At 49.5% G+C, this 21074-nt stretch overlaps 1 protein-coding gene and 1 pseudogene across 5 annotated transcripts in view; one reads left to right on the top strand and one right to left on the bottom strand.

The window, feature by feature from the left end:
* TBCEL (tubulin folding cofactor E like) overlaps positions 1 to 3583 on the top strand; it is a 526320-nt gene extending 522737 nt beyond the window's left edge. For all 5 annotated transcript variants that reach the window (XM_078682152.1, XM_078682156.1, XM_078682157.1 and 2 more), the window contains one exon: positions 1732 to 3583. In XM_078682152.1, coding sequence (XP_078538278.1) covers positions 1732 to 2050 — 319 coding nt within the window. In that variant the 3' untranslated portion in view covers positions 2051 to 3583. The remainder of the gene's footprint in view (positions 1 to 1731) is intronic.
* A 6753-nt stretch (positions 3584 to 10336) lies between these two features.
* Positions 10337 to 20137, bottom strand: LOC144824271 (uncharacterized; annotated as a pseudogene).
* Positions 20138 to 21074: the final 937 nt, after the last annotated feature.

The raw sequence follows: 21074 nt of genomic DNA, 5'->3' as shown, positions 1-21074 counted from the left end.
CCTGCACCATCTCTCCCTCTGCCTGCACCATCTCACCCTCTGCCTGCACCATCTCCCTCTCTGCCTGCACCATCCCTCCCCCTCCGCCGGCACCCCCTCCCTCGCCTGCTGCTCTTTTAACCCTTTCCTCAACGCCTTCTTCACCCCACCCATGGTTTCTCCCTCACAGTTCTCGGCTTTTCTCAAAGTGACTGAAATAAACACATGAAATAATGTGCTTTGAATTCGTGCGCGCGCCACTGAGGATAAGTTTAAATAGACACAGAGCAGAGGCGAGGCTGCAGAGCTGTGTTACATACACAGCGCGTAACCAGATGGCGTGACCCCATGTGAGGGTGTCACCCGGTGCGGTACGCACCCCCCTAGTGACGCAACTGCTCTGGGGAGGTATTGCTTGGAATCTATTCTAAGATAAGGAATCTGTGGCTGGAAGTCTATTATCAGATGAACAAGTTACTTGCCTTCAGTAATACCTTATCTGATTGAGACTCTTATCTAGCAGCAGATTCCTTACCGACCCACCCAACCTCCCCTCTTTGTGAAACATTTCTAGGGATGGAGCTGTTCCTCTTTCAGGTCTTTGTTTTCCACACCAGTGGTCAGTGTTCTTCGTGGCTCCGCACTCCTTGCATGGAAAGTCCTGAGAGGAAACTGACTTCTGCGTGCTGGGGTGGTGCCTATTTAGGCACTGCACACATCACTTCCAGCGTGGATGACGACGCCACTCTGAGCCGAACTACGCCACCTATCGACGTGCAGGGGAACTGCTCACAAAAACTTTCCGGATCCAGTCTGACACCTGGGGATATTTCTAAGGTAAGGAATCTGCGGCTAGATAGTCTCTACCAGATATGGTGTTAACCGAAGGTAAGTAACTTGTTTATTGATGAAGCTACCACTATTTATAAAGTCATGTGTTGGTCTTAAATGCTACTGCCTACCAACAATATGTCAGTCTGCAGCAGAACTACACGACTGAGATCACAAAATACATAGACCTCCGGGGTTTCAATCTGGTTTCAAAAACTATGAAAGAACAACAAGGCTGGCAAATTGACATTATGTTTTGTTTAATACACTGAACTCATGCATAGTATGGCAGCCCGAGTATTGCTCTACAAAAGATGACAAAAAACTTAGTTGGCAGTCTTGTCCTGTTACCATCTACCTTTAGCGCAGGATTGAGGTGGTCAACAGCCTATTGCCAAAGACTTGCATATAATCATCATCACCATCATCATCATCATTGTCATCAAATAATCTTTATTCGGTCAATCATGGCCATAAAAGACATATATCAATACAGTACACTTGAAATTGGTCATAAAATTAGTTAAACAGCATCATCATCATCATCCCCTGCAATATTACATAGCATAAAAATAATGCACCATTGTTTTCCTGTCTCGAATTGTAGCTTTAAGAAAAGCACTCACCCTAAAAATGATAATTGACTAAGTTAGTGATTGCAACTTTTGCAAGGCCTGTACGCGTCTACGGTACCCTAAAGTTTTCAATAGGAGGTTAAGGAAAAGTCTTAGCGAATAACTAAAATAGTTGCAAAAGAACATAAAATAGTGACTTGTTTATCCAATTACCAAACATTCTTCCCATATTGGTAATTCCTGATGTTGTACATTTGAGTTAAAATACCTTTGAAATGTTTTTTATTTTGAAGTAATCATCATTGTTGCAAGCGCATATGAAATGGATGTTCATACATTTTTCTAGGTACCAGGAACTAGTGAAAAAGTATGGTAAACTTGCCCCGCTGGCAGAGGTGAACCTCCGGCCCCAGATCAAGGCCAAGGTTGAAGTGCACTTCGAAGAGAAGATGAAGGAAATGAGCATCCGCCTAGACCAGACTGTGGCAGACTTGAAAAAACAACTAAAACCGGTGGTGCAGTTATCCACTAACAACATGCGCTTGTACTACCTGGACCGGGAGGCGCCCTTCGGACCTGAGGAGATGAAGTTAAGCACAAGGGCCCTGCACTCCTACGGTATCCGCGACGGTGACAAGTTTTTCGTGGAGCCCAAGACGAAATGACCCTGCCAGCCCTTACACATACAGACTGACTTTTAAACAGGTTTTAGGTTTTGTTCTGGTTATTTTTATACACAGGTCTCCGCTTCTTGGCCAATGTGATAACTTTGAGTGTCAAGAGGCACCGAAGAGAGCACGTTGCTTTTCTGAGTCCTTTGAAGTTGTTGATGCGTAGGTGTTGCTCCTTTCCCTCACCTCGCCACTGCTTTGGTATTCTTGTGAAATCGCATGAACAGAGTCTCTCTTGAGATCAAAGGGTGTAAACAGAAATCCAGGGACTTGTGGAGAAATAGGCTGCTAAAACCTCTTTCTGACTCTTGCACGCTCGTTTCATTTTTGTCTGTCTTGCTGTTGTCTTTTATGTGTTTTTTCTTTAAATTGTATCCCATCTTTCAGTGACTACTGTGTCAATCACGCTGTTCTGGTTTTCTTCTCTTTGATTTGTTTTCCTGATTTTCCCTTGATGTCTCCTTTCTATATTTTTGCCTTGTTTTGTGTTTTCGTTTGTTAATTGGATGTTGATCGTTAACAGCTAATTTTGCTGTTTCCAATTCTATTAATTCCGTTTCAAAGGTGAGCACATTTTAAGCATTTGGTGTGATGTTGCAGAAGTTCGATGCAAAAGTTAGGTGATTGATTGAAGTTTGGGTGGGACCATTAGACTCTTCTCCCCCACCTCGAAGATTCATTCTCTGGGGCTGCAGGAGTGGCTTTTCATGCGGAATCGTTTCCCTGGAGCTGTACTTTTTACTCCTTAGTGCAATGATCATCTGCAAAGAGTAATTTTACTGTGTCCCTTGCACACCATTGATGCAGAACTGTGATGAGCACACCCCCCTGCACATCATATACTTGGAAATGTAGTGTGCTGACTGGTGCAGAGCACATGCCCAGAGGTCTCCGTGCTTGCGATGGACTCTGATCTGGCATAATTCTCTCTGCAAGAGACTTTGGGACAGGAGCTGTAATATTTTAATATTTATGTATAGAAGATACTGAAATCTTTTATTAATTATTATTGTCTGAACAGAATATCTAAGTTGATTATTGACGGATTTATTGAGCTTTGTTAAATATCTTAATACTTACACTTTTCCCCTCAATGTACAAGTCATTCATTATATTGCTATAGTATGTCACCTGTATACATACCAAAGCTTGTAGAGCAGCCAGAAGGTAGATGATATATTCAAAGCAAAGAACAGGAGGTTCCAGGACAGCGGTGTAACTAATGGGATGGTTGCTGAGTGTTGAACGAATGCTGAAATAGCTATAGTATGCTGAGCGTAGGAAAGGGGCAGTTAACAGTTGAATATTTAAGGCGTACTTGTACCATGCTGGCCATGGAAGGTGTGACTGCAAAGTGTAGTGATCAGCATGCTGAGCAGATGAGATTGTCACGGAGAAAGGGCAGACATGGGAACTGAACTGTGAGTTTTGAGGAGAGAAAGTAATTGAGAAACGCCTTGTATTGTCTCTGAGAATTGAACTGCTATGGCCATAAAATAAAGCTGATAATTATTTATAGTTGGTAAACACTTGTTGGATACGATGGATAGTTTGTGTTCACGAGTCCTGTCCATCCAGTAATAACTCTTCATGCAAACAGAATGTCTTTTGAGTTTACCAATCATTTTACTGCGCTCATCTTTGTTTTCATCTCTTATTTAAATGTAACTACCACGGGCATAAAAGGAGCAACATGGAAGCAAGCACAGAATCTGCTTACATCTGTGCCTCCTATTCTGTGACCAGAACAAGATATCAATGATTTCTATGCCGTCGCTGTGATAGAATCCATTACATATTACGATTTGTGTCCCACTAATGTAACGAGAAACTTTATATGTACCTTCCACCTCATAGAATTATATCCGTGCCCACAGTGTATTGAAATCATACTCATTACTCTATGTAATTTAATCATACACAGTACCACTCACTGTAATTATATCAGGGAAAAGATCACACAGATATCCAAGAAGCTCAGGTACACCACATTGTCAGCAACATCTTAATAGCTACAGCTGCTGGACAACTGGTGGCTTACAATCCTACAGATGTATGAGAAATCCATAAAGCCTTCCAGGCACACCACTCTGAAACCAAGGTAGGAGGCCTATATCTCAAAGAACCACCATTATTCACAGTCCACATGACAACAGATGATCCTTATGCCTAGTAACCCAACGCTCAACTCCACAGGAGGTGTGCTGCACGAAACATCCCAATGGGCTTAACATTGTACCCGAGACATATCATCTTAGGGTGATTCAGACTCTGGCAACTAGAATCTAAACATGGCTCTTTCACTCTTGTCATGGTAGGGTTGTTGTCAATGTTATCTTGGTCATGTAGACTATGCCTTTGGTTGACTCCCTAAAAACATTCATCTGGATTTCCCAGCCCAACCACTTATTGTCGTAATACAGGGGCAATAATGGCCCCAAGCTTCAAAAACATTATTACAGGTAAGTAGGCCTTCACACTGGAAAGGTACAACTGACACTGCTATGAAGCAATAATATTGTCAGACTGATCTACTCACATTCGAGTAACGTAACTGAACATAAAACGGGTAGAGAACACACTTAAAGGATAGCAGAATTCTGCTCATTAGTACTGATGGTGCAAGCATGTCAGTGGTCATTAGCAGAAAATAGGAGGAAAAGCAAAGGTTCATTATGCTACTCTCAAATTTCCAGCTCACATGGACAGATCCTAATCTAGGATAGCGATGAACCAAGTCTACCAAGCTCAAGGCTAGAATCACAGTGGATGTTGGGGATGAGAGTGACGGTATAACAATTTAAAACCATTAAAAGAGCTGAGCGAAATGTCCACTCGATGTATATTCTAAAGACATAATATTTATCACTACTCTTGTCAAATTAAAGAATTCCATCGCAAGGTAGATTTAATATAAATAACCACCCGAAGGAAAATAAGTATTGGTACTCAGAAGGAAGTTTGTTATAAGTTGCTTTTAAAGAAAACGTGTGAAAATGTCCTGCAGAATGACAGGAATAAATTGTGAAGTTTTTGCAGGTGCAAATCCAACTCTTTTTTTGATGATGGATTAAGTATTAATTCCTATTTATTCCAGCACACTAATAAATTGCTACATACCAAAACGCATCCAATCGCACCTGGAGAAATCCAGAATTTGTTTGCCTTACGAAGCGATGGTGGAAGCTCCGAATGCATACACAAAGCATGCTTTATTCTGAATTCAAATGGGGCCAGTGGATTTTCCCTGTGAAGTAGTTTGTGGAACGTAATGCAAGTGAAGTGATCTTATAAAATCGCATAATTTAGTGAGTATTCATAAACATTGGGCAGTGCATTCCAGAAGCTTGTATTCACATCCATGTACCCTGTGCCTGCATAACATTGGTATATGTGTGACAGAAGGTGTGGGAAAATGCTCAAAGTATCCCATTGCCATGGTTTAAAAAAAAAAAGATTTAGAAAGGAGTGTTACACTGTGCAATTGTTTAAAAGGGTACTGAACAAACAAAGTACTAAATTGGTGGGGTTTTTTGTAACCCTTCTCAAGTGTTCAGGTCAGACCTTAACGCTTAGTTTATCCACATGTAAATGTTAGGAAAGTATAGTCAACAAACATGAATGCATAAGTGAAGCACTCATATTATGGAAATGTGTGTGAAGCACTCTTATATTTTTTGTAATAGATGACCGATGGTGTAATTACTTGCTTATGAGAGCCTGGCTTATTGTGACCATGGAAATCTTGAAAGAGTTAAGTTTTCTTCCAGTATTTGAAATGGAAGGGATTTGTGGATTAGCAGCAGAAGTATGTACCACATAGCAAACAGACCTTTACACGTAAGTTTTGTGTTTGAAGCATACTGCAAGCGGGTGCTGAGAAATGAGAGCATCTGTGGTGCGTACAGCAGTTACGGATTGTACAGTGATGCTAGCAGCCACATTGATCAAGAGCATTGTATTTATACGACAGGAGCGGATCCTGAGTAGGTCTGATAAAGGTGAGGCATAAAGCAAACACAAGGAGATGATGGATGGAGTGCTGAAACTTTTCAAACACTCACCCTCAGTCACAGATTCGGGTTGAAGCCATCATCGTTCTTTAGCTCACTTGCCACCCCAGTTCAAAGGTGAGGCATAGTCAATTGACTGCCCATGCCAATCAGTTTGTATGTTTGGAGACTGATGCATGAATTAATTATTTTCATGCTGGAGTAGAAGTCGGAGATAAGATGAGCATTTCTCTTGATTTCTTCTTAATCTGAATTGGTTGTTTGGTCAATCTTCACTTAGAGCCCTTCTAGAAATCTATTCTTTTTAATATAAACTTAAAAGGGAATTATGTCACGCCTGCTCTCTTTTCTTGCTTCTCATTGGTACCTGTGCATGCCACTTACCTTCCCTCAATTTCTATTGTCTGTAGCATATTTTCCTGCATTTACCAATGCTTGTTCCTCCTCTGCTTCTATTGTCAGTTTCCCGCGGCCTAAGTACTTTTAACATCCGCTTTGGTGGAACTCTATTTTCATAATGTTTTGCCTTTTACTATTGCAGCATATTTATATAACAATTTATCACCCAAAGTTATTAAATGATTTGCATAGAAACACAGGATGTTGTGAGAGCCAAGATTAGACTGGGATCCCCAGCGCTTGAGTCAGCAGCTCTTGCCCTCTGCACCACATCCTCTCCACTCCTGTGTCATCTGTCAGGGAGCGCTTTCCTTCTCCCGGACGATAATTGAAAACAGCTGTTTATTAATTACATAGGCAAAACCGATGCATTATCAATGCTTGTTATAGAAGAGCAATAAACTGATTGTCAGCAAAAAATGTCTGTCGCCTTTGCCTGCATCCGGTAAAGGTGTTCCAGAATGAGGACCTCCTGCCCATTCTACCCAGTAGTGTAGGAAACCTGATAGCAGCTTAAGCGGGGGCTGCCTCTTGGCTCAATGGGCTGGTGAACTGCGTGCCACTAGAACATTAATTTGTTATTTGTGGGAAAGGCAAAATTCCCATAAATGTCACTGTCAAGGAAAACCACAACAGAGGGATGTGGCCTTCGAGCTGCTGCCCAGTGAAGGAAACTAAAAAAGAAGAAAGATGAGAATAGAGAAAAACAAAGAGCGGGGGCAAATTGAAGCAGGACAGGAAAAGATGAGGGGGGAAAAGTATGGATAAAAAGATGGGTAGTTTGAGGTAAAAAAAATGGGATGAGTAAGGAAGGGTGGAAGGAAAGGAAATGTGAAAGGAAACCAGGAAGAAAAGGATAGTTATAATTGAAGGGTGCAAAAATGGATAAGTGGAAGGGAGAAAAGATGGAAGGTTTAAATGGAGAACAGATGGAAAGGTGTAAGGATGGAAAAAGTGAAAGGAGCGCTTGGTGAAGGGGTGAAAGGATGGACAAACTGATAGTGTAAGGATGGATGGGTGAATATATTGATGAGTGGAAGGTTGAAATGCAGGATGGATATATGAAAGGGTGACAGGATGCATGGTAGGAAGAAAGGATGGCTGAATGAGTAGATGAAAAAGGTGATCGAAAATCCTAGTACTTCTGAATTCTGTGATCATCAATGAAGTCATGAACATTAAACTAATTACCCACTGAATGTGGAAGTCCTGGAACACTTTAAACCACCTCTGTGTAGTTATGGTGCAGAACAGCTTACCGCTAAAGTTTTTTCTTTGTTATTTGCCCTTAACGTTTGACACCCCTCCCCATGATGGGTGGACACACCAGAGTCATAGGGGTTCTGCAACACACCAGAGAACACTAGTTCCAAACGGAGAAGAGGCCCAGGTAAAAGAGCGCTGCTTTACATGAAAAGGGAAGAAGCAACTCTAAGGTGGGGGGAATGAGTGACACCAGCAGACGAGAAGTGTTGAAAGTTCATAGCAGAAAAGGGATATGGAAACCATTAGAAAGAAGCAGCACAAAAGAGACTTGATAAAGGCATGCAGAGTAGGGGAACCGATAGGCAAGAACTAACCTGCCTGTGAAGCTATACTTAAGGTCCGGGAAGGTGAGTTTGTACCACACCTTCAGCTGCGCGCCGAAAGGACATCATTAATAAATGGTAATGAAGCACCAAAAGATGCTGAACAAATTGATTTGCTCCGATCTGGTCAAACGACCATTTAAAGAGGGGAAGCAGAAGGGTTTAACGTCAAAGTAAACAACCCAATCCGCACAAACATCTCTGCAGTTATTTAAAGCATCTTTTCTCTCGCCTTGCTACCCCGACTTTTAAAATGTGGATCAGGTGGATGTTTCCAAAACCTGACAACGCTGTCAGAATTCTTGGATGTGATGCTTTAAAAACTGTTCAACAACTTCCTTATCACAGACGGAACATTTAAAACCTGAAAGTCTGAATACAACGGTCTACAGGGTGGGACCAGAGGAATAGGGCTTGCTAGTCACTTCCTCAGTTGGCTCAACTGAACTACTATTTTGCCAGTCTCTGCCTTAAAAGAAAAAATATGTTCAAGATAATATACATAGATCGAAAACCCCAAAAAGCGATAACGATCACAAGATACAGGTCAGTAGATGCATTCTTAGTAAACGCAGTTTTCAAACTATTGTTGCTATGTTTGCAGAAGAAAGTCAGACCGTCCTTGCCTTGCATTCTTAGATATTTATTTTACTTATTTAACAAATGAGTGCGTTTAATTAACAACATACGCACTTACTAAGTGCAGGCAGATTTGTGCCATGGCGGAGCGGGGAGACCCCCAGGGACGGAGGGAGGAGGCCGGGCAGAGCAGCAAATGCAGGGTAGGAGGAATGATTATTGAAGAGGCATTGTCGCATCCTTAAGAGAAAGGTTGAGTTTATGCCGAGTGGAAGGAGGACTCTTAATGCGAAACGGGAGGGGAAAAGCAAGTGTAGCTTTAAGGAAAACGCTGCGGCGTGCAAAACTAAAGAAAGGTGGCGCCCGCTTTATGCCCAGGTGATACCACCAAGCATAAGCCAGACTCAAGAGCCATCTCTTTCACAGACTCTGTTCCGATATGGAGAGAGGCACCGGAGGAAGGGCGAAAGAAGTTGTGCGAGCTGGCATGAAGAGAAAAACAAAAGTGGCCGCCATTGTTGTCAATTAGGAGGCGGCTGCTGTGTTTTATAAAAGTGGGTGCCTTAAGACAGCGACTGCTTCGCAGGCGTCCGTGCAGTGGGGGATGGAAGGGAGAAGGGAGCGTGCTTACAAGTTATAGAGCAATGCCCATCGCGCAAATAACCACTCCACGCATGTCTTAGCGTAAAAGGCCATTTATTAGGACAGGTATGACAACCAAATTTCAACATAACATCAGTAACAGTTAACAATCCCCCCAACATCATGACCTCCAAACATCATCCATTCACATACTCCACTACTCACTCCAATTCACACCACAACCTCTTCATGCATACCATTCACTTTCCCCTCTCACCTTCATCCTCCTCCAGCATCTCCCGTCATCTCACCTCCATCTACCACACCCCCCATCCTGCACCTGTAACCCCCTCCCGGAAGGGTGATTCTGCCTGTCATGGACTCCCCACCCCTCCCAAGTTCTGCAAACACTCTCCCAATGTCAACCCGTCCTAAACTGGCACGCCAAATAACTTATAGCAAACCAATAACACTTGTCACTACCCCACTCCTGAAAATTTGTAGGGTGGGAGGGCGGACAAACTAACTGCTCCCTGCGGCACCGTGGACAGGAATAGGAAGGACTTCCTCTCCTGTCCCCTTATGTACCCTCCCTAACTCCCCACCCCTAAGCCCACCCCCCAGCCTATCCCAACCTGCCTGACCTAATATCGTGCGAACACCCCAGGGGAAGACTCCCAGGGGAAGACTGGTCTGTCGACCTCACTTCCCCTGGGGGCCGCATCGCGCAAATAACCACTCCACGCATGTCTTAGCGTAAAAGGCCATTTATTAGGACAGGTATGACAACCAAATTTCAACATAACATCAATAACAGTTAACAATCCCCCCAACATCATGACCTCCAAACATCATCCATTCACATACTCCACTACTCACTCCAATTCACACCACGACCTCTTCACGCATACCATTCACTTTCCCCTCTCACCTTCATCCTCCTCCAGCATCTCCCGTCATCTCACCTCCATCTACCACACCCCCCATCCTGCACCTGTAACCCCCTCCCCGGAAGGGTGATTCTGCCCGTCATGGACTCCCCACCCCTCCCAAGTTCTGCCACCCAGGGAACCCCCGGAGGGCGGTTACCTACCCCACCAAACGTGCACCTTTCGCACTCAATCCCTCCTACACCAGATAGACTCATTCCACAACAAGCTGATGGTAACCCGCATCTCCATTAGATAGTAAGCATTTCCCATGTGCGAAAGGTGCACACCGTCGTCGCGGAAGAGATGGGGCTCCTCAAGCCGAGCCCAACATGTGCCAGAACTTTGATTCCATGAGCATCACAAAAAAGTCTCATCGCCCTATTCAATTTCCGCCTTGCCCTCTCAATGGCAGCAGGCTTAAGTGCCCCCCTCCAAATCCTTCGTGGCACAAACTCTGTCCAAACAATACAGGCGCCAGCCAGATTGCTCCTCATTGCCTCCAGATTCCTCTGCATCAAATGTAACCAGGACACTCCTGACAGTTTTACCAAGTCATTTTCTCCCAGTTGTATAACCAGCATGTCCGGACAACCCAATTGAGACACCTTCTTCGTCAGCCAGGGCAACCAGTCGCCCCAACGCATCCCACTCTTACCCCACCAATGGACTTCGTGATGACTGCTCCGCAGGCCCAGGCTTCGACCGTACACCTGCCTGTCCGCATATTTTGATGCCCAGTGTACAAAGGAGTGTCCAACAATCCAGGTAACCGTCTTGGCCCCTGAGCCCCGAACGCAACCTACGAAGAGAAAGAGGTTAACACCACAGCAAACAGATCTGTAACACAACCGCAGCTACCCTGCCTCCGACCTCCTTCATTTACGCACATAGCGTTCGCAGCAGCGGGACCTCCAGCGCCCAATTCTCCGAATCTCCTCCCAGGACCAACCAAACCCGGCCGCCGCCGTGGCCGCACCAATACGAAACGAATGAGTGCCAAAACGCACTGGGTCCTTGCCAATCCTCAGCAAAGCCATCCGTAACACTGCCAACAACTGAAAGGACGTCAAGCGCCTCAAAGAAGTATGCACAAAAATCTCTCCATCCGACCTCTGCACTCGTCCCAAAAAGGCCGTCCACTCACGCACAGGGCACACACCCGCACACCCGCTCTCCTTCAGCCACACCCATTTGCCTCGACCAACCTGGTCCGTCTTTGAACGACCCAACCATATACCCAGCCGGGCCCCGTCCAACCTCACATCCTCAAACAAACGCCCCAGAGCCCCAGGCACTCCCAACAACTCCGACACCCGAAATGCCCCGAAGAACATCCATACCATGCACAATCGGAACAACGCCACCTCCCCATCGTCATAACAGCAGTGGGGCAATTCCCCCAGCACTCTCGTCAACAACTCAAAAGTGATCGCTTCACGCGGCAACTCCCCCCCTCCCCCTTCTGACCTCATGCGACCCCAACCTTTCAACATTCGACTCAACAAATACGCCCTGGCCAATTCAAAACCCAAGTAAACCATGCTGTAAAAGGAGATGCCAGCCAGTTTGCCAGCTATCGTAGTCTGTGACAATCCTTTGTCCATGCACTCCAAAACAAAACGCACCACTCCCCGTTCACAGTCACTCTGCGGCAACCCCCACGCAGCCCTGTTCCAACCCAGAAAGGCACCAAACTCAGACCATGCCAACCTGTATGCTCGCCTCATGGATTCAGCTATAGATTTCTCGACCAAACCCACCACTCTTACTCCCCCCAGGCCCAGATACCCTCCGGCACCTTGGTCTTGCAAGCCTCTGCTCCCGGCGCCGGCCTCCTGAAGCGCTGCCACTGCGAACGAGATAACGCATCCGCAATGTCATTACTCGCCCCAGGCACATGTTGCGCGCAGAAAAGCACATTAAAACGCAAGCAGAGCAGCATGAAACTTCGCAGCACTCGCAGATCCTTTGCCTTCCGATTGTTCACCAGTTCCACCACTGACATATTGTCCACATGAAACAAAACCGACCGGTTCCGGAACTCCGGCCCCCACACCACCAATGCCACCAGCAGGGGAAAGAATTCAAGAAAAGCAATGCTCCTACCCTGTCGCAGCCAATGAGCCGGCCACTGCTCTGCACACCAACGCCCGTCCCAGAAAACTCCGAAGCCTGCCGCACCCGCCGCATCAGAGTAGAGCTGCACCTGCCAAACCATCTTGTCGCCTGCAAAATCCAGGGACACACCATTGAATTCTTCCAGGAAAACCAACCAAACACGCAAGTCCGACCGGACTCCCATCGTGACCCTGACCCTGTGGTGAGGGAGCACCGCCCCCGACATGGCCATGCCGAGGCGCCTACAGAACGTTCTCCCGGCCCTCACCACCCGGCACGCAAAAGTCAGCAAACCGAGCAAGCGCTGCACCGACCTCAAGTCAATCTTGCGAACGCCGATCACCTGTGTCAAAACATCCTGTATCTCCGCCACCTTCTGCACCAGCAGCCGCGCCTGCCACGCCACCGAATCCAACTTAATTCCCAGAAAGGTCAAACAACATCTAGGCCCCGCCGTCTTCTCTGGTGCCAATGGAACCCCAAACTCCTGCGCCAACAACTGGAACTGTCCCAGAGCCTCACCACACTCTCCCGTCAGCCCTTTCCCGACGAACAAGAAATCATCCAGAAAGTGCGACACCAGCCGGTGCCCACTCCTCTCCACAAAAGCCCACTGCAAAAAGGAACTGAAGGTTTCAAACAGCGCACAAGAAATCGCACAACCCATTGGCAGCACCATATCCACAAAGATGCCCCCTTCGATTTGCATGCCCAGCAACGAAAAATCCGCCGGGTGAATGGGGAGGAGGCGAAAGGCCGACTTGATATCGCATTAGGCCAACTCTGCCCCCTTCCCGCAAGCCCTCACCAAGTCAACGGCATCATCAACCGACGCATACAACACCCTGGAATCCTCCTCTGCGATTAAGTCATTCTCCGAACTCCCTTCAGGCCACGGCAAATGGTGAATCAGTCTGAACTCCCCTCGCTCCTTTTTGGGAACCACCCCCAGTGGAGAAATGATAAGGTCTGACATTGGCCACGTGTCAAACAGGCCAGCAATCCTACCCTCCAAGACCTCCTTCCGCAACTTGCTCGCCACCACCTCAGGCAATTCCTTCGCCGAACGCAGGTTCTCCGCCCAACTCATCTCCCTGGGACCCTGATAGCCAATCCGAAATCCTTCCACAAACCTCCAATGAAGTTTCAAAGCCGCCTCTCTATCAGGGTACCTAGAGAGCCATGGACCCATGGCCTCCACCTTAACCGGAGTAGGGGCCCTTCGGCCCAGATTGACCCCTACCCTTGGCAATCTTCCACTGTTCTGAAGGTGTGGCAAGAGTAAGGCACTGTGTGACCGGGTGACGCCCCCCACACTTGGAGCACTCTTATGTTATGTTAAATTGGCTCTTCTATAGCGCGCGGCTACTCCAAGGAGTGTCCCGGCGCTTTGGCGAAGAGAGAAACAAGGAAAAGTTTACAGCATAACAGTGCTCCAAGAAGGGACGGGATTTACAGGGAAAAAAGCCAGGTCTTTAGCTCCTTTCTGAAGGCTAGCAAGTTGGTAGCCAATCTTAAAGATCGAGGGAGATCGTTCCAGCAACGCGGTGCAAGGTAACGAAAGGAGCGACCTCCGATTCGAGTGCGCCTGATGGAAGGAACCACGGCTTTGGCCTCATAGGCAGACCTGAGAGTTCTTCTAGGGACATAGAAGGCGAACCGCTTACAAAGATAGTTTGGGCCAATACGATGAAGCGCCTTGAAAGCCAGAGTCAGAATCTTGAAAGTGACTCTCTTGGCGATCGGAAGCCAATGGAGTTGCTCTAGAAGCTCCGAAGCCCGCGCCCTTCGCGGGAGTCCAAAAATGGCTCTGGCCGCCGCATTCTGCACCACCTGCAAACGGGCCATCAGATATTTAGGGAGGCCCAGATAAAGAGCGTTCACGTAGTCAAGACGTGACCCTATCAGGGCCTGCACAGTGATTTTTTTGTGCTGGAGGGACAGTAAAGGGAGGAACTTCCTTAGCATTTTAAGGATGCCGAAACATTTCCCTGTCAACCCAATGATCTGGGGACTAAGGGAGAGGTCGACATCACACAGGAAGCCCAGATTTTTCGCCTTTACTGATGCAACTCGTAGCACTCGTGTTTAAACTTACATGGGTGTCACGTGCAGAAACCTTTATTAAAATTCCAGCAGGCCCCAGTGGTTCCAGGTTTGTACTGCTATCCAGCAGCCCCTGTCCACGTTCCTTGACTTCCTGACACTCCCTGACCCCCCGCCCCAGACTGGGCGGGACGAGGCTGAAAAGGCCGGTACGCAATCGGGTGACCACTCGCCGTATGAGTAGATGCCGCCGCCTGCGTAGAAGACATCCACTGCACCCAAAGCTCCTGATCAATGTCACCCCATGGCTTGCCCCATGGTTCACACTAATCCTGGCCCTAAACTCCTCATCATAACTCAACCAAGCAAAGCCCCCAAAATGCAATTGGGCCTTCCGTATCACATCCATATATTTGAACAATGCTATCGCCCTGTCCGCATGCTTCTCGCAATAGATACTCGCGTATATCAAGAACGCCAACGTCCAGTTCTCCATTGTCACAGGCACCCTCGGCCGCCAGGTCAACTCCCACTCCTCTTCCTTAGACCCTTCCTTCGCCTGAATTTCTCTATGTAAAAGTTTGAAAACATCCACATACTCGTGTTTCCAAATCCTGGCCTTTGTCTTTTCCGACAAATGTGACCCGAGTGGCATCGCCAAACCCATGTAAGGCAACTTCTTCCTCAGCTTATCCAATCCATCTTCCTTCCCACCCTGATCCTCCGCAGTGTCTGTCTGCGCGCTGGCCGTCACAACCTGCTTCTTACCATCCTTTGGAACGGGCCCCTTGTCCCCGAAGGCCCCCACATCAAGCACAGAGCCATCCCCTACTCCCACCGACCGGCAGGCCTTCTTGCGCCACCCTCTAGGACCTTCGTCCTAGGCATCCCACCATGCGCCCTCACCTGCCAAAGTCGTTGGCGCTCCACGCTTCGTCCTCCTGGCCTCCGCCTGCTTCTGACTCCTTTTGGCCGCCCGGCCAGCTCCGTCCTGTGCCGCCTGTAAAACACCAATCCTGCTTGTTGACGCTCCCCCTTTCACCCAACACTCCTCGTCACGCACTTCACCTTCCTTCAACTCCTCATCCTCGTCCTTCTAGTCCAACCGTTCCTCATCCACTTCAACCGCTGCCACTCTGCGCACCTCACTCACCACTCGTTTCGCACCCTTCCCTCGCACTCCAGGTATAAACTCGCACTCCAGCATTGCAGTTGCGCGCTCCCTCGGTGTAGGGCAGGCCGCCGCGGACCCCCCTGCTGCTTCGTCCCGGCGTTTGGAGGCTGTTTTGCGCCCCGCCGGCCCTCCCTTGCCTCTGCCAGCACTCACCGCTGGCTTGTTCCCGCCCCCCCCCTGAGCCGTCTGCGCTCGGGGAGGACCCAGTGCCGCCAGGTCTCTGTGCCGCCAAAGCAGTCCCTGACCCCTCTACCCAGACCCACTCACCCCGTGACCCGGAGGTCCCCCCGCCACGGCCTCTACCCGCTCCCGCCCCACGCGCAGGTACCGGGGCCCCTTCTCCCCCATGCAGCCCACCCGCCCGTGCCTCCTTGGCAGCGCACAAACGCTGCCACGCCTGCTCAGATTCCTCGATTATGCGACGTTGGTCGCGCATCCTTTCCTCCTCGGTCATGTTCGCCCACCTGGCGTACCACGTGTCCTGCCCGGAGGGTTCCTTACAAACCTCCGCCTCCCGCTGTGGGGCCGAGCGCCCCCCCCTTTCAGGTGAGCCCCCCCTGCCTGCTGGCATAGTGTCTTGGCTGGGCCCTTTCCCTTGGGGACGGGTGCCCTCTACCCCTTTCCTGCCGCTGGACAAATCCACCGGCTGTTCCCCTGACGGGCCACCCCCTACCTCCGGCTCAGACTCCCTCTCCGACAGCGCAAGCGTGAACTCCTCGCCCGCGGACACTTCGGAACCAACATCGCTCTCCCGGCCGCTGGCCTCACTATCCTCCTTCATGGCCCCATCGACATCCCTCAGATCCAGCCCCTCCCCATCCGAATCTGAGGGGACTGGGCTGCCAACATGCATGACCGGCGGCCCAAGTCCGCGGCGCCGCTCCCCGCCGTCAACTCCAACCCTCCCCCAACCCCCACTGACACATCCACCAACCGCGCAGGGAGGCTCTTACGCCGTCCTCCGCGCAGAGGCGCCTCCGGCTGCTTCTTGCCCCTACCCCTCCCTCCTGCGCCTGATCGGGCCGGTGGCGGCTCATCCATGCAAGCCACCACCTCCGCCGCCACACCCGCTGACGCAGGCCTCGACGTCTGGGTCATGCCGACGCACTCCTGATCCAAAACTCCTGGCCGCAAGAGGTCCGCCCTACCAGCCCTCCCCAACACCCGCAGAGCCTCCCGCACCGCCTCCGCATCCGGTGTTGCCATGGCCTCCCTGACCCCAAGGTCCTGCGCACTGTGAGACTCCTACCTGCTGTGCCCACGAGATGCGTGTAAATCGGCACCTGCCTGACCTAATATCGCGCGAACACCCCAGGGGAAGACTGGTCTGTCGACCTCACTTCCCCTGGGGGCCGCATTAAGCAGGCGCCGAGCTAAGTTACTAAAACACGAAGGAGGGGCAAAGAGTTTGCAAGCTGTGCCTACTCGTGCTGCCGCTATTACTTTATTAAATAAAAGTAACTAAATTGCACAAAGTAAAGTCATGCAGTGAGCCACAAATAAAACAAGAAATGCAAATGCAAAGTCTGTCAGGAAGCGGCCGCCATTACTGAAGCTGGGATCCGCTGAGTGCCATTACTAAAGCTGGCGTCCTGTGAGTGCTGTGTTCATTGAGTGAGTAAATAGTTCTCTGAACTGCTAATGAAAGCTCCTGAGCTAGGACACATGTAAAACGACCAGTCCTCATGGGAGGTAACCACAGAAGACTAAGGAGGGACTAATAAGCCTATTAACAAACCAGAAGCCAACATTTACAAAGGATAATGACGCAAGCCAATGAAAAATATGGGCGGAGCTTCAATTCCATATGACACTAATCAAAGCCAATGCCAGCTTCCAAGCCCCCTTTACATTTGCAGATTGACCCATTGTGCACATTTCTTTCTTTCAGGTAAGCAGGCACCCTGGCAAGAAGGCTTGTTTAGATGTCTTCTCGCCTTTGGATTCACAGCACACCTCACTGTCTGTTCCTTTTCAGAGGCACCTTCTCCAGCAATCTGAATGATAAAAGTGTTCTGAGAGCGAGTACACAGCGGTCGCATACTAGCAGTTATTAACTGCATTCTGAGGAAACCGGTTGACTGTCCAGATCTCAGCAACCAAATGAACAGACACATTTTCTTAGGGTCTTTCGAGCAGGTCTTTCTTCAATCGGAGTATGACATTTACGTGCATTAATTCCCCGACCACCTTGCCGAGACACGCAGACATCATATAAAGGGTTCCGAGCTGGATATCAAACCAAAACAGAGGCAAAGAAAGGATTCTGGGAAATAGTTCTATGCGTGGCTGATGAATACATGAATGAAGAAAAAAATCGCACTCCTGATCTGAGGCCACTATTTTAATCTTTAGGGAACTGAGGCTGCTACAGGCTGGTTCTGGCAATATGAAATGAATTACCGAAAACCGTGACTTGAAGTAACGGTTTACAACCTCTCTTTCCTTCTTTCATTTAGTTGCTTCCCTGTGAAAAGGACCCAAAAAAAGAACGAGTGGTGCGTGCGCGCGCGCCACAGCGAACGCTGTGGTATCAATTCTCGCGCTTGTGTCTGGGCACGATAATTGAAACCACATGACGGCCGGTGCGGGTAACTGACACCAATAGGCCATGGCCGGAGCAATGCGCCCGCCATTGGCCAATTGCGTGCTGTCTTTGATAAAAAGACGCACTCAAAGGCCAATAGCGTGGGCCAAAAGGAAAAGCACACGCACGATCGTGTGCGATTTCTAGGTCCGTTTTGAAACCCAGTACAAGAGGTCTCGCTGCGCACTGCAAAACAGTCGCGAGACCTAAAAAGTTAACTGGGGTCGAAAATAAATGTGCTTTCCCATTTCAGCTGCATTGGGAATGTTTGGCATGAAAGTTAGAATTTTACTGAGAAAGCAAGCTTTTATTGGTTTACTGAAAATCTGTTCTGTTGCTTTTTATAAAAAAAAGCCTTTTTGGGCTTTCAAACCTGTAAATCTTTGTATATCTTTGCAGTTGAAATTCGCAATTCGAAGATTGCGATTCCTGTCTATCACAGTTGAATTTTTTGTCATCATATTGAGCAGTGTGCATAAATTTGGGATCACAATATTTGCACTCTTGGAAAAAAGATTCACAGGAAAAAGGAAAAAGCACTATAACAAGTGTCTGATCTAAAGAGCAGTGGTGATGGGGTGGGGTGGATGCAAATAGTGATGGAAATGACTCCCTACCAGTACTGTCCACAGTGCCACGTGAAGTACCTGTAGCTCTACCGTCACGAGGTTTCTAAACTATGCCTCACCCTTTATGACCCTGCCTGGCCTTCTGGTTGAAGAAAACCCTCCGATACCAACGGGAGAGGTGTGGGCACACATAAAAATGTGTCCGCAATCCACTGAAGATGCACCTGACATCTTCGCAAAGCAAGCCCTTCAAGAAGTCGAAAGTCCGGAAACCGGCCAACAGGTATTCCAACCATCCCGAGTCCAGGGGCAGTCTTTCTCAGTGACTCAGACCATGAGGAAGAAGAGAGGGCGCTCTCGACTTCCGTGACCACCAACCTCCAAACCCAAACCTCCACCGGAGTTGTGGGTATGGTCGGCACAGCACATAGAGCACCACCTCTGAGTTTGTCAGGGATCTAGTCCTGTGTCAATGTCATCACCGTCTCCAGGGCTTCTGCTGCCTTCGGGCTCTGGTCGGCAATGACCAAAGACCTCTGAGCCAACAAAGCTCCCACCCATGGTCATTGAACCTGCACGTCCATCGAGCCCCAAAACCCTTTACAAACTTTGACTGCACTGGAATGTGAAAACCTCTTCGACTCCAGCTACAAAGCCTTCATTGACTACTAAGCCACCGTCCGTATCACATCCATATATTTGAACAATGCTATCGCCCTGTCCGCATGCTTCTCGCAATAGATACTCGCGTATATCAAGAACACCGACGTCCAGTTCTCCATTGTCACAGGCACCCTCAGCCGCCTGGTCAACTCCCACTCCTCTTCCTTAGACCCTTCCTTCGCCTGAATTTCTCTATGTAAAAGTTTGAAAACATCCACATACTCGTGTTTTCAAATCCTGGCCTTTGTCTTTTCCGACAAATGTGACCCGAGTGGCATCGCCAAACCCATGTAAGGCAACTTCTTCCTCAGCTTATCCAATCCATCTTCCTTCCCACCCTGATCCTCCGCAGTGTCTGTCTGCGCGCTGGCCGTCACAACCTGCTTCTTACCATCCTTTGGAACGGGCCCCGTGTCCCCGAAGGCCCCCACATCCAGCACAGAGCCATCCCCTACTCCCACCGACCGGCAGGCCTTCTTGCGCCACCCTCTAGGACCTTCGTCCTAGGCATCCCACCATGCGCCCTCACCTGCCAAAGTCGTTGGAGCTCCACGCTCCGTCCTCCTGGCCTCCGCCGGCTTCTGACTCCTTTTGGCCGCCCGGCCAGCTCCGTCCTGTGCCGCCTGTAAAACACCAATCCTGCTTGTTGACGCTCCCCCTTTCACCCAACACTCCTCGTCACGCACTTCACCTTCCTTCAACTCCTCATCCTCGTCCTTATAGTCCAACCGTTCCTCATCCACTTCAACCGCTGCCACTCTGCGCACCTCACTCACCACTCGTTTCGCACCCTTCCCTCGCACTCCAGGTATAAACTCGCACTCCAGCATTGCAGTTGCGCGCTCCCTCGGTGTAGGGCAGGCCGCCGCGGACCCCCCTGCTGCTTCGTCCCGGCGTTTGGAGGCCGTTTTGCGCCCCGCCGGCCCTCCCTTGCCTCTGCCAGCACTCACCGCTGGCTTGTTCCCGCCCCCCCCCCCCCCCCCTGAGCCGTCTGCGCTCGGGGAGGACCCAGTGCCGCCAGGTCTCTGTGCCGCCAAAGCAGTGCCTGACCCCTCTACCCAGACCCACTCACCCCGTGACCCGGAGGTCCCCCCGCCACGGCCTCTACCCGCTCCCGCCCCACGCGCAGGTACCGGGGCCCCTTCTCCCCCATGCAGCCCACCCGCCCGTGCCTCCTTGGCAGCGCACAAATGCTGCCACGCCTGCTCAGATTCCTTGATTATGCGACGTTGGTCGCGCATCCTTTCCTCCTCGGTCATGTTCGCCCACCTGGCGTACCACATGTCCTGCCCGGAGGGTTCCTTACAAACCTCCGCCTCCCGCTGTGGGGCAGAGCGCCCCCCCTTTCGGGTGAGCCCCCCCTGCCTGCTGGCATAGTGTCTTGGCTGGGCCCTTTCCCTTGGGGACGGGCGCCCTCTACCCCTTTCCTGCCGCTGGACAAATCCACCGGCTGTTCCCCTGACGGGCCACCCCCTACCTCCGGCTCAGACTCCCTCTCCGACAGCGCAAGCGTGAACTCCTCGCCCGCGGACACTTCGGAACCAACATCGCTCTCCCGGCCGCTGGCCTCACTATCCTCCTTCATGGCCCCATCGACATCCCTCAGATCCAGCCCCTCCCCATCCGAATCCGAGGGGACTGGGCTGCCAACATGCATGACCGGCGGCCCAAGTCCGCAGCGCCGCTCCCCGCCGTCAACTCCAACCCTCCCCCAACCCCCACTGACACATCCACCAACCGCGCAGGGAGGCTCTTACGCCGTCCTCC

This window comes from Lissotriton helveticus, chromosome 3_1 (assembly GCF_964261635.1).
Source record: "Lissotriton helveticus chromosome 3_1, aLisHel1.1, whole genome shotgun sequence".
In the NCBI taxonomy this organism is placed as follows: domain Eukaryota; kingdom Metazoa; phylum Chordata; class Amphibia; order Caudata; family Salamandridae; genus Lissotriton; species Lissotriton helveticus.
This window is presented reverse-complemented; position numbering and strand designations above follow the sequence as displayed.